Source organism: Rhinopithecus roxellana, chromosome 6 (genome assembly GCF_007565055.1).
Source record: "Rhinopithecus roxellana isolate Shanxi Qingling chromosome 6, ASM756505v1, whole genome shotgun sequence".
Classification (NCBI taxonomy): Eukaryota; Metazoa; Chordata; class Mammalia; order Primates; family Cercopithecidae; genus Rhinopithecus; species Rhinopithecus roxellana.
The window spans coordinates 26284069-26303466 of record NC_044554.1 but is presented as its reverse complement, the minus strand read 5'-3'; the positions used below and the strand labels follow the sequence as shown (position 1 = coordinate 26303466).

At 39.8% G+C, this 19398-nt stretch overlaps 1 protein-coding gene across 16 annotated transcripts in view; it reads right to left on the bottom strand.

Moving 5' to 3' along the window:
* ST7 (suppression of tumorigenicity 7) overlaps positions 1–19398 on the bottom strand; it is a 278422-nt gene that overhangs the window by 126555 nt on the left and 132469 nt on the right. For 10 of the 16 annotated variants that reach the window (XM_030932961.1, XM_030932964.1, XM_030932969.1 and 7 more), the window contains exon 2: positions 6609–6691. The exons of 2 other annotated variants lie outside the window; for them this stretch is intronic. In XM_030932961.1, coding sequence (XP_030788821.1) covers positions 6609–6691 — 83 coding nt within the window. Of the gene's footprint in view, positions 1–6608; positions 6692–7611; positions 7815–19398 lie in introns of those variants that run through there. 4 more of the 16 variants (XM_030932968.1, XM_010389342.2, XM_030932971.1 and 1 more) reach the window with 3 other exon arrangements.

The window sequence follows — 19398 nt, the reverse complement described above, 5'->3', positions numbered from 1 at the left end:
ATTTTCAGGGTATAGTTGATAATTTGATACCTTCATGTAATATGTAAAGATCAAATCAGGGTCGCTGGAATATATACTACCTTAAATTTATCTTTCTTTTCTTTGTGCTGGTAACATTCAAATTATTCTCTTCTGACTATTTTGAAGTATACAACAGATTGTTAACTGCAGTCACCCTAGCAATCTGTCAAACACTAGGTCTTATTTATTCTATTTAACTGGTATATTTGTACCTATTAATCAATCTCAATCAGGCATGGTGGCTCACACCTGTAATCCCAGAACTTTGTGAGGCCAAGGGAAGAGTATTGCTTGAGCCCAGGAGTTCAAGACCAGCCTAGGCAATATAGGGAGACCCCATCTCTATAAACAATTTAAAAAATTAGCCAGACATGATGGCACGCACCTGTGGTCCCAGCTACTTGGGAGGCTGAGACAAAGCACTGCCTGAGCCCAGGAGGTCAAGGTTACAATCAGCTGTGTAGCGTGCAGTACACTGCAGCCTGCATGACCTTCCCAGCCTCTGGTAACCACCAATCTACTCTGTATCATTGAGATCTACTTTTTAAACTCCCATATATGAGTGAGAATATGCAATATATGTCTTTCTGTGCTTGGCTTATTTCACTTAACATAAGGACCTCTGGTTCCATCCATGTTGCTGCAAATAACAGAATTCCATTCTTTTTTTATCACTGAAAAACATTCCATTGTGGAATATTCAAATTCCAAAGAGAATTATTTACAAATTAATCTGTTCCCTGATCCAATCATTCTCCCTAGTAATCATGTATTGCTCTCAACAAAATTCCTCTTTCCCCCCTCCCACAACTTGCTTCTCCACCATAACTTGTTTTGCCAGTATCCAAGACCCCAATCTTTCTGTAACCTCAAGATCATATATAAGCTTCATAACTCCACTGAGATATTGGGCAATCACTCTGTAGTTCTCCTGTGTACGTTAATAATAAATTTCTTACGCCTTTTCTCTTATTAATCTGTCATTTGTCAGTTGATTTTTCTGTCAACCTTTCAAGGGTGAAGGGGAAGTTTTCTGTTCATCTCTACAATATATACCACATATTTTTTTCCCATTCATCAATTGATGGGTACTTACATTGATTCTAAATTTTGGCTATTAAGAATAGTGCTGCAATAAACATGGGACTGCAGGTATCTCTTTAATGTACTGATTTCCTTTCTTTTGGATATATATCCAAGTAGTGGAATTGCTGGATCATATGCCATTTCAACTTCTAGCTTTTTTTTTTTTTTTTTTTTTTTTTTTTTTAGAGACGGAGTCTCACTCTGTCACCCGGGCTGGAGTGCAGTGGCCGGATCGCAGCTCACTGCAAGCTCCGCCTCCTGGGTTTACGCCATTCTCCTACCTCAGCCTCCCGAGTAGCTGGGACTACAAGCGGCCGCCACCTCGCCCAGCTACTTTTTTGTATTTTTTAGTAGAGACGGGGTTTCACCATGTTAGCCAGGATGGTCTTGATCTCCTGACCTCATGATCCGCCCGTCTTGCCCTCCCAAAGTGCTGGGATTACAGGCTTGAGCCACCGCGCCTGGCCTCAACTTCTAGCTTTTTGAGAAACATCCATGTTTTCCATAGTGGCTGTACTGATTTACAATCCCACCAACAGTGTACAAGAGTACTGCTTTCTCCACATCCTCACCAGTTTCTGTTATATCTAGTTTTTGTTTTGTTTTGTTTTATGAGATGGAGTCTCACTCTGTTGTCCAGGCTAGAGTGCAGTAGAATCATCTCAGCTCACTGCAACCTCTGCCCCCTGGGTTTAAGTGATTCTGCTGCCTCAGTCTCCTGAGCGCTGGGACTACAGGCGTGTGCCACCACACCTGGCTAATTTTGTATTTTTAGTAGAGACAGGGTTTCACCATGTTAGCCAGGCTGGTCTTGAACTCCTGGCCTCAAGTGATCCTCCTGCCTCTGCCTCCCAAAGTGCTGTGATTGCAAGCGTGAGCCACTGCACCTACCATACCCTGTCTTCTTACAAAAATTGGCTGGGCATGGTGGCACATGCCTGTAGTCCCAGCTACTCTGGAGGTTGAGGCAAGAGAATCACTTGAAGCCATTCTAACTGTATTGAGATGATAGCTCATTGTGGTTTTGGTCTGCATTTCTCTGAGGATTAGCGATACTGAGCATTTTTTCATATACCTGTTGCCCATTTGCATGTCTTCTTTTGAGAAATGTTTATTCATATCTTTGCCCATTTTATAATTAGATTATTTGAGGTTTTGCTATTGAGTTATTTGAGCTCCTTATATAGTCTGGTTATTAATCTCTTATCAGATGAATAGCTTGCAAATATTTTCTCCCATTCTATGAGTTGTCTCTTCAGTTTATTGTTTCCTTTGCTGTGCAGGAGCTTTTTAGCTTGATATAATCCCATTTGTCTATTTCTGCTCTTGGCTGCCTGTGCTTTGAGGTCTTACACAAAAAATCTTTACCCAGACTAATGTCCTGGAGCATTTCCCCAATGTTTTCTTTCACAAGTGTCATGGTTTCAGGTCTTAGATTTAAATATTTAATTCATTTTATTTGATTTTGCATATAGTGAAAGATAGAGGTCCAGCTTCATTCTTAAACATATGGTTATTCAGTTTTTCCAGCACATTTACTGAAGAGACTGTCCATTCTCCAACGTATGTTCTCAGTGCCTTTGTCGAAAATAAGTCGACTGTAAATGTGTGGATTTATGTCTGGGCTCTCTATTCCGTTCCATTGCTACATGTCTGTTTTTATGCCAGTACCATGCTGATTTGGTTACTATAACTTTGTAAAATATTTTGAAGTCAGGTAGTGTGATGCCTCCAGTTGTGTTCTTTTTGCTCAGGATTGCTCTGGTTATTCAGGGTCTTCTGTGGTTCCATAAAAATTTTAGATTTTTTTTTTCTATTTCTGTAAAGAATGTGATTGGTATTTTGATAGGGATTGCATTAAATGTGTAAATTTATTTGCAGAGTATTGTCATTTTGATGATATTAATTCTTCCAGTCCATGAGCAAAAAATCTCTTTCCATTTTTTGTGTGTCCTCTTCAATTTTTTTCCATCAGGGTTTAATAGTTTTCCTTGTATACATCCTTCACTTTTTTTTTTTTTTTTTTTTTTGAGACGGAGTCTCGCTCTGTCGCCCAGGCTGGAGTGCAGTGGCCGGATCTCAGCTCACTGCAAGCTCTGCCTCCCGGGTTTACGCCATTCTCTCGCCTCAGCCTCCCGAGTAGCTGGGACTACAGGCGCCCACCATCTCGCCCGGCTAATTTTTTGTATTTTTTTAGTAGAGAGGGGGTTTCACCGTGTTAGCCAGGATGGTCTCGATCTCCTGACCTCGTGATCCGCCCGTCTCGGCCTCCCAAAGTGCTGGGATTACAGGCTTGAGCCACCGCGCCCGGCCCACTTTTTTTTATTAAATTAACTCCTAGGTATTTTATGCTCTTTGTAGCTATTGTAAATGGGATTGCTTTCTTGATTTCTTTTTCAGATTGTTCACTGTTAGCATATATGTTACTGATTTTTGTAGGCTGATTTTGTATCCTGCAACGTTATTGAATTCGTTTATCAATTCTAACCATTTTTGGTGGAGGCTTTAGGTTTTTCTAAATATAAAATCATGTTGTCTGCAAACAGGGCTCACTTGACTTCTTCCTTTTTCATGGTTTTCTCTTCTATCACCTGTCTCCCCAAAACTGATCTCCCCTTTTCATTACTTTCTCTATTATCTTCTATCTACTCCTTGTCCTCTCTGGATATCATGTAATTCTCAATATATTAATAAAGTTTCTTACCTAGCTCTAAATAGTAAGTATATTGCCTCCTAATGAAAATCTTTTTTAATTAATAAAGTTAGAAACCGTTGGAGTGAGAGATTCATTCCCATACCCTCAGCACTTACCACAATTTTTTCTGTGGTTTTCTAGCAAAACAGTTTCTGCTGGCTTCCCTCCACCAAATCCTCTCTCAGATTTTCCTCTGCCCTCAATCCCCTAGATTGAAGAGATTATCTAAAGCCTTTCTCTTCTCCATTCATTGCACTAGGTCAGACTCAAATAATTTTACTATTTCCCATTTGGACAATTTATGTTGTTCCTCAACAGGTTAAGTAGAAGTAAATTTTTGAGGTGGTTGTTCTCTGAAGCAAAGAGTTCGTGCCCCGCCCCCCGACAAATGTGAAGACCAGTGTGGGGCTGCTATATTCTTCTTTGCAAAGTAATAATAGTAAAATAGCACTACCATACACTATCACCATCATTTCAGAAGAACATTGTAACGTTAAAAAGTAAGAAGGACACAATCTCAGAATAAAATACAGTCCTTACATGGAATAAATTAGTGACCAGCTTTATAGCTTTATGGAGCCACTTTCTACAGGGTCTTTATTTTTCCCATGTCTCTAAAGAACAGGGAAAACTTCAGAGACACATACAGGTGAACTGATTAGTATTTAAGAGGTGACATGGTATAAATTATCACATATACCTTATTTCAACCAATTTGAAGGAGGAAGTTTAATATGCTTCCCCTCAACTTGGGTTGGTCTTTGCAGCCAGCACTGGGCTTTCTATTTCGATTTCCTCTTATCCAAAACAAACTTTTAGTACCAGAAGTAGTTCCAGAGGAACAGAATTTTAAGGATAGATTTCTTTAGTTGGTTTTGGGGTTTCTGGAATTGGCTGCTCAATAGAATTAGATCCAAAAACGCTAAGGACTCTACTTCTAATACTATGGAGAATACTGACCATCCTTGGCATGAACTGTTTAGAGAGTTATGCAAAATAAATGCATTTGATACTCCTGATTCACCACTCTTGAGAGGCAAAGAGTTTAGCAACTCTACACATAATACCTTTGACCATATGTGGAGAAGCAAGGAATATAATGAAGTTGGTTGGTTGCTCCTAAGTTCACTGGACAAGGTCATGAAAGAAAACAATGAACACAGGGATTCTAACTCCTGGCTCCAGAAGCACATACTGAGCCTGGAATCTTCTAAGAGTGCCCTTAGTGAGAGTCTTAGCTCCTGCAGAGAAACAGCTGGAAATTGTGGAAAATCAGACACAAGCTCTTATCATGTGAGTGGCTGATGTGCAATGAAAGGTACATGCTCAGGCTCATCAGGTGTCTACTGTTAAAGTGAGGGCATTAACTGGAAAAGAGTGGGACCCTGCAACTTAGAATGGAGATGTATGGGAGGACGTTTAACATCAACTTTAAACATCTCATGCCACAAGTTTAGCAATCCATATGACACAGCAAAGCAAGATGAACCTGGATGTTTTCTGCACACAAAAAGATCTTCCCCACACTGCCATCATCCCTCTCCTCTGTTTGCAGGTTTCTGTTCCTGCATACATTTCTCCCACCTTTTTACTGTGGCTCCTTACAAGCTCAAGCTTCTGAAATCCACCAATATTCTAGGTCCATTGATGTTCTTTGCTCCACATGTTTGCGCCCTTCTCTAAAGCTTTTCTGTTTTTCTTCTATCATCCATTTTTCTTAACATCAACTCTGTAAAATTTTTCTTATGCTTGTTTCTATAATAATTTAACCACAAGTATATGGGTACAGAGAAAAAAAGCTTTTCTAAAACCTCTTTTGCCTTAGAGGTCACTTAATTCTATTAGAGTAGTACCATTGAGTTTAGATGGTCCCCATTTGAGGCCACTAAAAATAACTACTTCAGGTGTTACGATTTAGCACACCTGCAACTGTTACAAAGATAAGGTAATAGAGCCATACAAATGATAATCATATTGCTTTTTGGCACAGTTTGGGATTTTTTTAAAGGAAGCAATGCATAAATAAATGTAAATTTAGAAAGAAAAGAAGATGAAGGGGGAAAAAACCTTACAATTGTCAAAATCCATGTCAATACATTTTTAAAAAAAAGCTATATTTCTATTGATCTTGATTTTGCACAATATTCTATTTTGATGGTTTTATTTATTTATTTATTTTTGGGACAGAGTCTTGCTCTGTCACCCAGGCTGGAGTGCAATGCCGTGATCTCGGCTACTGCAATCTCTGCCTCCCGGATTCAACCCATTTTCCTGCCTCAGTCTCCGGGTAGCTGGGACTACCGGTATGCGCCACTACACCTGGCTAATTTTTTTGTATTTTTAGTAGAGATGGGTTTCACCATGCTGGCCAGGCTGGTCTCAAACTCCTAACCTCAAGTGATCCACCCGCCTTCACCTCCCAAAGTGCTGGGATTACAGATGTGAGCCACTGCGCCTGGCCCCATTTTGATGATTTTTAGTTGAACTGAGTTACATTTATTTTACAATATCTTAGATAGTAAAATCTGACAGAGAATTATGTCGTCCTTTATTTTCCATTTCATTTACATTTGTTTTTTTGCCTTCAACAAAGTAACATATGATTGCTTAAATTTTTTTCAAATATTTCAGAAATATAATGGGGTAGTAAAAGGCTTCTATGAGTCCACTCCCCAACATATAGACATGTGCAAGATAATCATTGTAACCCGTTAGTATATATTCTTCCAGTTTTTTTATTGTATATACACTAATATACATATTACTAATCAGCATGTTTTTAAATGAGAAAGACTCCACCACTTACCAAAATAAGCCCTGATATTAGTGAAGAAGTGCCTGTTAGGGCCACGTAGAACTTCGGTGTTAATGTGTTCAAAAACATGCTCACTGAAAAAGAAAAGAGAGAGAAAGGGAGAAGAACAAGGAATGTATGAGTATGTCAGTAAAAACAGCTCTTTCATTTTTCTCTCTGGTAAAATTATTTATTTCTGATGATGAGAATTCTTAGAACCATAGTGAGATCCCATTAAAATGATTCACTATTACACAGGCTCAGAATATTAGGTGTCAAGTAACATATCCTGAAAGAAAAAAGCTACATACGAGAAAATAGAGTAGTTGTCATTTCTAACTCCCAAAACAATTGTTGAGAATGGTTTTCATGGATTCATAACCACGGAAGAGTTTAATCAAAGTTGATTACAAACTTCTTAGCCAAAAAGAGAAGGTGCTCTTACACATTTTGTGGGACCTGCACATCAGAGTCCCTGATGCATCAACAAGCAGTATTTCAACCTTAGAATAAATTGAAAATAGCTATATTTAATATATTAGTTATTAAAGATTATTATACTATGGTTACCCCTAATAAGGAAGGACAAATTGTTGGTGCAAAAGTAATTGTGGTTTTGGCCACTGTATGATGAGTAGAAGATTTTTTTCAACTTACTTAAAGGCTGTTAAACTGGTCATCAAAATAAATGGAGTCAATGAAAAAAATGAAAAAGTAAACCTCTAAAAATGAATGTTCACTGCCAGGCACCTTCTTTTCTTTTCTTTTTTTTAGTGAAATCAAGTTTATTAAGAAAGCAAACAAATAAAGAATGGCTATTCCATAGGCAGAGTAGCCCAGGTACCTTCTTGACCAATTCCCACCACTCTGTTCATATCCACTAATCCAGTTAACCTGGTTGCTCACCGATTAGGGTTCGCTTATAAGTATTTTCTACATATATTTTAAGTCATTGTTATTTATATCTGGATACTACACAAAACTTTTATTATTATCAAAACCACCACATACTTACTGGGCTTTTTGTGGGAATAGTCACATTTCTTTACTGAATCTGTTTGTAGAAGGGAATCACATCCAGTCTGGTTTTAGAAGTAGGGCTTTGATGTCATTAGAGGGAAAGGCTTTGGCATCTGTCCTGAGTTCAGCCCAGAAAGCAAAGCAATATACCAAAATGAACAGAGATCCCACGTTCACTCATTCAACAAATATTTTTCTCTGTTTATGAATGAGACAATGGGTAAAAAATGAAAGAATGAATCAGACACAGTTCCTACCCTCTAGAAGACCAAGTGCAGTTGAAACACACAAGCAAATGAGCAACTATTACATAAGTGCATAGATAGGTCCTGGGCATAGGATTTTATGAAAACACATAAGAGGAATGCATCCCAGGCTGGGTGGCAGGGAAGAAGTCCAGCAGATGGACACATCTCAGCTGAATCCTGAAGAATAATTAAAAGCTAACCAGACCAAAGTGGACAGAAGGAGGGAAAGGAGGACAGTCTAAACAGAGGAAAGGACCTGCCTCAAGATGCCAAGGAGACAGCATGGGACTTTCCAAGCAGATGCAAGGGTTGGGGAGGAAAGGAGATTGAGCAACAAAGACATGGATGTAGAGGGGTACACTGGTTGCATTCTTTCGTGCTACCTGAGCATCCTCTCAATAAGCTCGCCTCCCACTGCACCTACTCTTAAATGAATCTGTTTGACCTGTGGTATCTCATTTGCAATCACAAGAGACTGGACTAACACAATGTGTTCAGTCAATATTTACAACTCGAACTAAATGGACCCGGAACTTCCGGGACGGTAGAAGGCAGCACAGAAGTAGTGATCAGCTTAGGGCTGTGAGGTAAGAGGAGGAAGGTACAGTTGAGTTGAGGAGGCTTTCCCTGGCCATCAAAAAAAAAAAAAAAACCCAAAATAAAGTGATATGTCATTTCCCATGCAAAATTTTGTTCATAGAAGGAAGATTTTTAAAAAGGAAAAATATCAAATGTGCACAAAACACCCCTAGAGCTTATAACTGCCAATATGATTCAGAAGTGCTTAAAATTCTCAACATTTCCCTCTACACTATGAGTGACCCCACATTCCCTGTTATTTTTTTAAGTCATCAGAGGCTGGGCGTGGTGACTCACGCCTGTAATCCCAACATTTTGTGAGGCAGAGGTGTGTGGATCACTTGAGATCAGGAGTTTGAGACCAGCCTAGCCAACATGGCAAAACTCCATCTCTACTAAAAATACAAAAAATTAGCCAGGCATGGTGGGTGCTATAATCCCAGCAACTTGGGAGGCTGAGGCAGGAGAATCGCTTGAACCCGGGAGGCAGAGGTTGCAGTGAGCCAAGATCGCACCATTGCACTCCAGCCTGGGCAACAAGAGCAAAACTCCATCACAAGAAAAAAAAAGAAAAAAGAAAAAGCCAACAGAATATTCACTTTATTATTCTGTAATTATAAACATTCATATCTGTACCATATATACCTTTCAGTAGGTTTCTGCAAACAAACTGAAAACCACTGAAATCCATTTCTAAAATAGAGGAAAAGATTTGCCTAAATTAGAAGTGCTTTAGTAGCCCTGCTGTTAACTGCCTAGCAACAAAAGCATAAAGCAATGGAGAAGCAAGATTTTCTGTTGAAAAATCACTGATCCACTGGGGGGCAAAAGACTGAAGATTTAATCAATCAGTGAAAAAAAAATTTTGAGTTTTCTTAAAGGAGATCAAAATAAAGAGTCCATTCATTTGTTTTTATTTAATTATGATTACATATCAATAATAATTAATAATTAAAGTTTATTTCTCTGGTATATCCATGTATAGGAAGGTGGCAGAGTTGAGAGACATAATGGTAGGCATTAAAATAAATGGAGACACAAACAGAAAACAGAGAAGCAGAAACAAACACCTAGACAGTGGGAGATGCCCATTTAATAACCTATTCATCTATAACCTTATTAAACATCTGGCTAAAATCATGCAGACATGGCATGTGGTAATTCTGGACATAATATCAACACTTGGTACTTGCCATTTCAACCTATGTATTTATCTATGTGTTTAAGGATTATAACAAAGCATTTCCACAGATTAGAGAAGTTAATTTTCATTTCAGCTCCCTGAAATCAATATTATTCGCCTTGTCTTGCAGATGGAGGCTGGGCAAAGACCTGAATGCCAGTCAGCCTGCCCCCAAGCTCATGCTTTTAGCATCATGGGGGACACATGGGAATATTACTGAAAAGCCTTCAGCCAAAAAGGACAAAAGGAAACTACAGTAGCCTTTCATTAGAAAAGGAGAGGAAGCTCTAAATGATACTATAAGATAGATTTTTTTTTAACGTTGCACTTATTTTTATCTCTGCCTTTTCTAGATAAGTCCCCTGTGAGCTTGTCATTTGTGTGTGAAGCACTAGAATGGAAAGGCAGGAAGCCACCCTGAGAAGGGGGAGAATCTAGTTAAAAATTCTTCTATTACATTAGGAAGGCTGCAAACCCCAAACTGCCCTAAAACCAAGAAATATCTTGCCTAGTTTCATCAAAGTCATTAGCAATTATTTCTGAAAACATATGAGGGCCTCATAAAGTGCCTAAAAATTGGACCAGAAAACTGTGAGGTATGTGCTTTGAGACACAAAATGGATATTCCCGATATTCTTTTTTTTTGAGGCAGAATCTCACTCTGTTGCCCAGGCTGGAGTGGAGTGGCATGATCTTGGCTCACTGCAACCTCCACCTCCCCGGTTCAAGTGATTCTCCTGCATCAGCCTCCCGAGTAGCTGAGAATGCAAGCACCTGCCACCAAACCTGGCTAATTTTTGAATTTTTAATAGAAACGGGGGTTCACCATGTTGGCCAGGCTGGTCTCAAACTCCTGACCTCAGGTGATCCACCCACCTCGGCCTCCCAAAGTGTTGGGATTACAAGTGTGAGCCACCGCTGCCCGGCCGGATATTCCTGATATTCTATAGATACATCAAGGTCACCTCCATATTTTCTGGGGCTCGGCAAAACAAATGTTAAAAACCAACATGTAACAACTAATCTAGCTTTGTGAAAATAAACTATAATACTTTACTAATGCACTATTTCAATAAATCAGAGGGTTTTTCATCTGACCTGACTGGGCACCTCTAACAGGTCACACTGCTCGAAGAATATGACATCACTTATTGAAGGGCAGCCTCAGGGAATGCACCACGTAGACTTCTGAAGATGCTGCACCTTCACCTGACACAGTCTTCTCATCTAATTAATCAGTAAATGTGAAGGCATTAAGTGTGGCACTGAGAAGAAACTAAGTAGGCGGGGTAGGTACATGGACTGAAAATTAAATGACCTCTATGGATCACAGAAAAGCATAGGTAACAGGATAATACAGCAGGGTCAACTGTGGGAAGTGAAGAATCACCCCAGTGAGCAGGGAATTAATACCAGAAGGCTTACTCAGGAATCATGCGGCATGCCCCTATGAAGCCACATCTGTAAGGAGCCAGCCACGTTCTGGCTCTCATGACAGTAAGAGCCTGCCGCTATTTTCTTCAGAGTATGAGCAACCCCTGTATTACACTCCTGGAAGAGGCCTCTGTGAAGCACAGCAGGCATATAACCCTGTGTGTTTGCCTCCTGACGTATATTCCACCTTGCACAGGGAAGCCTTCGAATGAATGAGGTAAGGCAGCATGGATGCCTTGGAGGTACTGACTAGATAGAACTGAATAAGCAGCACGATGAAGTCCACAGCATCCAAAACTATGAGCGTGCTTTGTGCCATGTTCCTTTTAATGCTTTGCTAAAATATGACATGCAAAATGGAAAAAAAAAATAAAAGTTATAAGATAACAATCAGCAATAATTCAAAGGGTTAAAAAAGAGTCCCTGGGAGAAAAGTTAGAGAAACTAAGTTATTTAGGCTGAAAAAAGAAAACAAACAAACAAAAACAACGGAAGAGACTTTATATAAAAGCATTATGCCTAGGAAAGAAACCAGGAATAGGAGACCCAGTCGCCAAACATGAGACCAACAACTGTCTCATGATGGCCCTGAGAGCTCTTGCAGAGCTTTGGTTTCCTATCTGTTTCCCAGAACTGCTCTGAGGCTGAGATGAAATGTGCATTTTCTCTTAACATCAGTCTATAGTCGCCGAGTGCCTACCCTGAGCCAGATTCTGGGGACACAGCAGCTTACAGAGCACTGCCCCTGACCACAAAAGGCTCACAATCCAATGGGTGAGAGAAGCAAGTAATCAGATAAGCAAATAGGAAAGGACACATGAGGAAATTATAAGGGACAGGGCACCAAAAGGAAAGGAAGATCAAGAAAAATTTCTGCCAAGAAAAAGCATCTCATCTGAGACCTGTAGGCTGAATAGAAAGTTAACCAGGTAAAGTTACTGATGACTGCAGAGACTAGGGAACAGTGATGGGTAGAGCCGTAGGCCATTCCATGCAGAGTACTGCAGCCCTGGGGCCTGAGGGTGAATGCCCAGGGAAGGAAAGCGAAGGGCAGTTGAGGCACTGGTGGGGAATTAGATATGTGAAATTCTATCTAAAGTGCCTGTATACAAATACATGGAATACTGATTGACTAGTAGTGAATGTCCAGTCTCAGTTTCCATTATGATGAGACAAATTAACATGAATCCAAATAGTACTTCTAAAAATTAGGACAGCTGTTTGGTCTTTTCCAAAATTACCAAAATGATTTTTGGAGGACTTCTCTCTAACAAGTTTATGCAGTGCCTGGATGGACAATGCAGCCCAACTAAAAAGATAAAGAATAGGGGCTTTGGTTTACTTCCTTTCTTGGTAAATCAATGTGGGTGAAAATCTCTTCACAAAAAGTATTCACGCACATTTGAGATTGTTTCATTGTCTATAAAATTTAAAAAGTAATACCTATCTTGCATAGTTGTCACAAGAGCTAAATATAATACTGCACATAAAATGTCTAATACAGCAGACCTCATCAAATAATATGTATTATGATGGCTGTTTTTCTTCTTCTGATTTTTTTTTTTTTTTTTTTTTTTTGAGATGGAGTCTCACTCTGCTGCCCAGGCTGGAGTACAGTGGTGCAATCTTGGCTCAACATAACCACCACCTTCCAGGATCAAGTGATTACCCTGCATCAGCCTCCCAAGTAGCTGGGATTACAGGCATGTGCCACCACACCCAGCTAATTTTGAAGTTTTAGTAGAGATGTAAGTTTCACTGTGTTGACCAGGCTAGTCTCAAACTCCTGACCTCACGTGATCCACCTGCATCGGCCTCCCAAAGTGCTGGGATTACAGGCATGAGCTACTGCGCCCGGCCTGATTTGGCATCTTATATTACTACAGCTGTAAAATGCGCAGGGGAGACTGAGCTGAATGTGTAAATGGTAGTAGTAGCTGTCATATTAGCATTAACTGAGCATCTTCTATGTGCCAAGCACTGTGCTACAGTGTATAGCCCAGGAAGCAAAACATCCACATTGTGATCAGTCCTTATGTGAAATATGTATGCCCTACAAAACAAATGAAGAATCATTTAATAGAAGGGTCCTTTTATCTGGATTCCAGTTGCTTGGGGTAGTACTAAACCTGAGGGTTATTTTGAAAGCAGCCATTTTAGAAGGCAAAGAAATGTCCCAAAGTCTTACATGTGCTCCTAAATCTCTGATTACTGCCTTACCAGATACCGTGGGAACAATCAGTTGAGCCACAGGCCATATGGGAACCACCTGTGATCCTGTTTATTCCTTTTCTTCAAGTCTTCTTATGGCTTATGACCTAGGCCATGTTAAAGCCTAAACCACAACCTAAGCATGCTGGTTGGTAATGTTTTCATTGCAAGGGATGAATATTCAAGGCCACAGTACCTTCCAGGCCCTAAGACTGGGCTATCAGGGTGGATTAAGAAATTGTCAATTTCATGCAAAGCAACATTTCTGAGTTAGTTACTGAAAATGTGCTTTTCTATAGAAAGTACATTACAAGACAAGTTAGTCTAGCAGCGACTTCACCTCAGACTGTTTTCTCAGACCTCCAAAGTGAGGTAGGGAACACACTAGAATAGTTTAATACATCATTTGTCTTTTTATTTTTCCATGTGATAACAGAATATTCTCTTCTCTCATTTTATTGTTCTTTCAAACTTACTAACTTCTCTCTTCCTTCCTGTCAGCTTCTATTAAGTAAGGCTGCAACTTTACTTCTGCCCTTCCTCATTTACCAAAGGACAAGGGAATGAAAAATGGAAGCTCTAATGACTTAGTTTACACTCCTGCTAATTTCAAACAGATTTCTAAATTGCACAGCTTTTAAAATGAAAGAACTTTTTCTCAGAATGACCCTGTGACAGACAAATGCTAAAGTGACTCCAACGAACCTTGCTCTGCTGGTATTCATAACTTTTTTTTTTTTTTTTTGGCAGAGTCTCGCTCTGTCGCTCAGTGTGGAGTGCAGTGGTGTGATCTCCGCTCACTGCAAGCTCCGCCTCCTGGGTTCACGCCATTCTCCTGCCTCAGCCTCCCGAGTAGCTGGGATTACAGGCGGCCCCGGTTATTCATAACTTTATGTGACCCCTTTCCCTGGAATGTGGTTGGGACATGGAGTACGGGACTTGCTTCTAACAAACAGCTATATATAAGATTCTATGTTGGTGGCAGGCAGAGAGATCCTCCTTACTGGCTTAATGAAGTAAGTGACCATGTGGACCGCAGGCAGCCTCTACAATAGCCAGTCAGAAACTCAAGCCCTCAGTGCTACAGCAATGATTACTGTCAACAGCCTGAGTGAACCTGGAAGCAGATTCTCCCCTGACTGAACTTGCAGTTGAGACAGCAGCCTGGTCACCACCTTGATTATAGCCTTGTGAGGCCCAGAGCAAAAGACCCATCTAAGCCATGCCTGGACTCCTGACACAGAAATTGAGAGATAAGAAGTGTGTGTTAAGCTGCTGTATTTATGGAAATTTGTTATGCAGCAATATAAAACTGATACCATCACCAACATAATAACTCATGAAAATAAAAATCAACATTGACATCTGATAATGCTGGGCTAACTGCACAATGCCGAGAAAGGGTGCTAAGATAATCCAACTCTATGTGCCCTGAGCGCCTCTTTCCCAATTGTTCATAAATAAAATACAACTCCCTCTGCTACCATGACATGCTATTTCACATGCTGGCATGTAACTGTCTTTGCAAATGTGCTAATACTAAAGTAGATGCTGAGAGGAGCTGTTTTTTTAATATGGAAATAAAATATCTTCATTTCACCCAGTAAGTGGTTTTTTTCTAGTCATATTTTAAACATACAATATTTGCATGTTTTTTAAAAATCAGTTTTACATCAAGGCAGAGCAGCAGTTCAATCAAGGATTAAAAGCACAGCACGAGCACTTCTTTTCCTCACTTGTTGCTTCTGCTGCCCCTCTCCTTGTCCTTGGCACTGGTCTCCTTGGGCTCTGATAAGGTCTCGAGTTTGTATGCATCACAATCCCCTTGATAAATCCTGTGTCATTTATGCTTGAGGAAAAGACATGGAGGTATATTTTTAGACCCATTCCTACGGCAAGAAACCCTCATAAATCATTCTGTCTACTCTTCCCTCCACTCTTGATGTTGCCGTGGCAACTTTACAGGTACACTGTTTCTGCTGTACTGGGCATCTGGCTCTGCTAAGGAGTGGAGCTGAGCACATTCTTTTCTCAGCTGTGATCTGGGAAACTATACTGGAGCAAACTGTATTGGTGGGAACAATGCAGCGTTCAGTCTTCATGGCACCTTCTCCCTTGCTGGAGGGAGGCCATCTGTCAGCCTTCCCCGATATCATGAAGGACCATGCAACACCCAGTCACACACAAATCTTAATAACCCTCAAGGACAAGTGGAGCAAGATCTCAGACGATCTGTTCCCTTTTAATTACAGGAACCTTGATAATGAAGATCTCCACCCTGGTCAAGAACAGGGGAAAGACCTAAATAAGTCTTACTATATTTTTAATTATTTAAAATATGCTTTCATTTATGGTAGAAGACTATTTTATGAGTTTGTCTGTTTCTCATAAGCTATTTAATACCAGGAAGAAAAAATAAATGTCTATTTGTACACAAAGCAAACCTTCCCCATAGTTATGCAGAAGAGAAATAGAAACTTAGCTAAGACAAGGTGTTCCAGGCTCTGGGAACCTCTTACAAGCACATACACTATGTCTCAATCCTCTAGCAGCCAACACAGAACACCCAGCACACAGCCTGGTCCACACAGTACTCAATGTTTGATAAATGCTGAATGACTATCAGGGGCAGAGTTCTAGATAGGAAAGTTATAACAACCATTTCCCAGGACTTCTGATAATAACCTTCTTAAGAAAATATAAATCTGACAAAACTGTAAGTCTTTGGTGGCTGGGACCTTGCCGTGCATGTGCGTGTGTGTGTGTGTGTGTGTGTGTGTTTCTATCCCTAGACTACCTGTACAGTCTGAAGTCCATATTAGGGAGACTCAATGACTACGACATTAATAAATCAAGATGGTCCCAGATATACTTATATTATCCTCATACAGCAAGACCATGGCTATGAAGAACCCTCAGAAATTAGTCATGTGGGATAGTTAAGGTTTTATCCTATTAAACCAAAGACACTTTTTAAAGCAATTTCCCAAGAGAATCTTTCCGAAATGCATTACATACTTGACTTCACCCTTAAAAAGAATGGCTGGAACATATTTTAATCTTTGTTTGGTAACTCTAAGTCATCAAAATGAATGTAAACTACAGTACTGTATTAGCATGCAAGAAAGTTTTTTAAAAAACTGTTGAGGCCGGGTGCGGTGGCTCATGCCTGTAATCCCACCACTTTGGGAAGCCGAGGTGGGCGGATCACAGGGTCAGGAGTTCGGGACCAGCCTGGCCAATATGGTGAAACCCCATCTCTACTAAAAATACAAAAACTAGCCGGGCATGGTGGTGGGTGCCTGTAGTCCCAGCTATTCAGGAGGATGAGGCAGGAGAATCACTTGAACCCAAGAGGCAGAGGTTGCAGTGAGCCGAGATCATGCCATTCATTGTACTGCAGCCTGGGTGACAGAGCAAGATTCCATCTCAAAAAAAAAAAGCCGTTGAAGTACTCTAGGTTATTGCCCTCCAAAAGTAAGTAATCCCGGACAGGGGTTTTGTTTTGTTTTTTTAATGTCTTCTTCATGTTATTTTTGTCACCTGACACACTATCAGATATGAACTATTATTTGTTGTTGTATACCTGCTTCAAACTGCTTTTTCTCCTTAATGTGCTACTCAAAAATCTGTTGTGATTTCAAAGGCACATGACCAGCTTTGGTCATTCAATAGATATTCATATTCAATGTGTGGCCAGGCACTATGTAAAACACTGGTGATACAAAGATACATGATACATACATAGTTCTTATCCTCGAGGAGCTCTGGGTTTTGTGGGAGAAGCAGACATAGAGACAAATTGGCAGGCAATTATAATTCTGGTGTTGCTGAAAATATAGAGCTAGTACTCTTAACTCAAGCCGTGGGCCGGAGGGAGTCAGTGACAGAATGTGCATAAAGGGAAGTTTCCTTGAGAAGGCTGCTAAGTATAGCCCTAAAAGATGTGCATTGGAACTAGGTAAAATAACAGCTGTGTTTGAGAGCCAAAGGTAAGGCCTTCCCTTGGTAATTATTTTATGCTCATCTGTATGTGCTATACATACTGGCCTTTTTTTTTCTTATTTAGCACTTGGTGCTCTGGGGAGTTGAAATGATTGGATCACTGAGTTCTCACAAGGTGCAGTGTCACTGTAGGGAGCTATAATACATGCTCTTATGGGGTGGCTGGAGTGAGTGGTATAAAAGGGCACTCCCATTTGTTCTTGTGTTCACACTGGAGTACTCCAAAAGGCTCTTCACAGCATCAGTCATGCAAAATGTGCTAGGGCTTTTCCATTATCTTGAGGGGAATTTGTTCACTAGCTTCTCATTTACTCCTCCTATAACTGGAAGTTATACTGAAAAATATTACAGAAACTTTAATAGTAAGATTTCAGAAGATTATATGCTATAAAACTGAATACAGCAATTCGTTACTTAATGTGCTGGAACCTAATAAAAGGGTTCAAAATACTCACAATAATCAGCTGACTGAACAGATAACTGTTAAATCTAAAATGCATGGAAATAACCGAGAAATGTAAGAAGAATATTAACAAGTATAATGGAATAACCATCTATATTCTAAAACATCTTTCATATATGCTTTACATTTATTAATATCTAAAATATATTTAGCTTATAAAATGTATCATACACTGAACTAGACACTGGGGACAGAAAATAACATGATAATGAGACTGACCCTACCCTTGGGAAGGGAAAATGAGATGGCTACACAAATAACACAGAATATGAAACATCTCAGAAGAGAAGTACAGATAAAATCTAGAGGAAGTAAACATTACTTCCAGCTAGGAGGGTTAGAGAAGGTTAATGAATGGGATGTCCTTCCTTCTGGGCTTGGAAAGAAGGATAAGCTCTGAACGTGAGATTAAAAAGGAAAGGAGAAAGTATGGACTGTAGGTAGATATCACAGCATACATGAAGGAACTGGGTTGGAAAACAGGGCAGATGAGAAGCAGTAGGAGAGAATGTTGGCTCAAACATAAAGCCAAGAAAAGTGAACTTTATATAGCAGGCAGAGAGAAGATACTCACCATTCATAACCAGAGATGTGACAAAGATGGATGCATCTGGTAGCAATGGGGCAGAGTGTATAAAATGTGCAGCTTCAGGAATTATTTCAGAGGGGAGCGCCTATAATACCACTGGAGAGGGGAGTTGGGCATATCAGATGTTGCACAGTTAAATTCAACAGGATGTGGCTTTCCCAATGTGACATAAAGGGTGAGAGTCTGGGCATGTTGGTGAAGTGGGGCCAAAGTCAAATTTCAAGTGATTAAAGACAGTGAATAGTAAGGAAATTAAGGCAGCCAGCTCAGCTACTTCTACAGGCAGTCTGGCAGTAAAGAGAAGAGCATTTATCATTAAGTGTGACTTAAGTTAAAGATATAAATGGCATTGAATGAGTTAGTTAGTAAATTATGAATAAAACTCAAACCTTTTTTCTGCTGCAAGAACAATCAGCCCTTCTATGAAGTATAATACTGGTTCATTCTTACACCAAACTTTTAAAGATATATGTATGGTGAGTCATTATGAATGTGTCTCCTTTCTCTGAGATTCTCTTTTATATATGCCTTTAAGAAAAATTAAAACACAGAGAACTTTAACTGGCATGATTTTGAACCTGACAACTACACATATGTATATTCCTGTTTTATCAGCTGAGATTACATGACAAAACAAAAATAAAGCTATTTTCTAATCTATTTAGTCTGATTTTTACACTTTCTATTAATTTACTTGCTTTGTTTTGAAACCCTCTACTCACTGAATACTAAATAGTTTGCCTCAAAGGAAGATAATACTTTGGGTCAGAGAAACAGCTACAGGCCATGGGGTAGTAAAAATCAAATCTGATCCTAAGTTAGGTTTTTCTTTTCATTATATTCTCTAACAGTTCAATGACTAATGTACTTCTCTTTCGAGGAAAAGCTGCCCCACAGAAGAAGGCCTGCTGCAAGCTGCATTAAGAAGGCTGCCTTCCTCTGGGCGAGGGTGTGTAACCCACGGAGATAAGAAGCCACAGGGGAAACCACCACACAGGCCACTATTTTAGTATTCAGCTGCTCCAACTGCGTGGTTGTCCAAAATAAGCCCTTGGCTTTATTATTTTCAA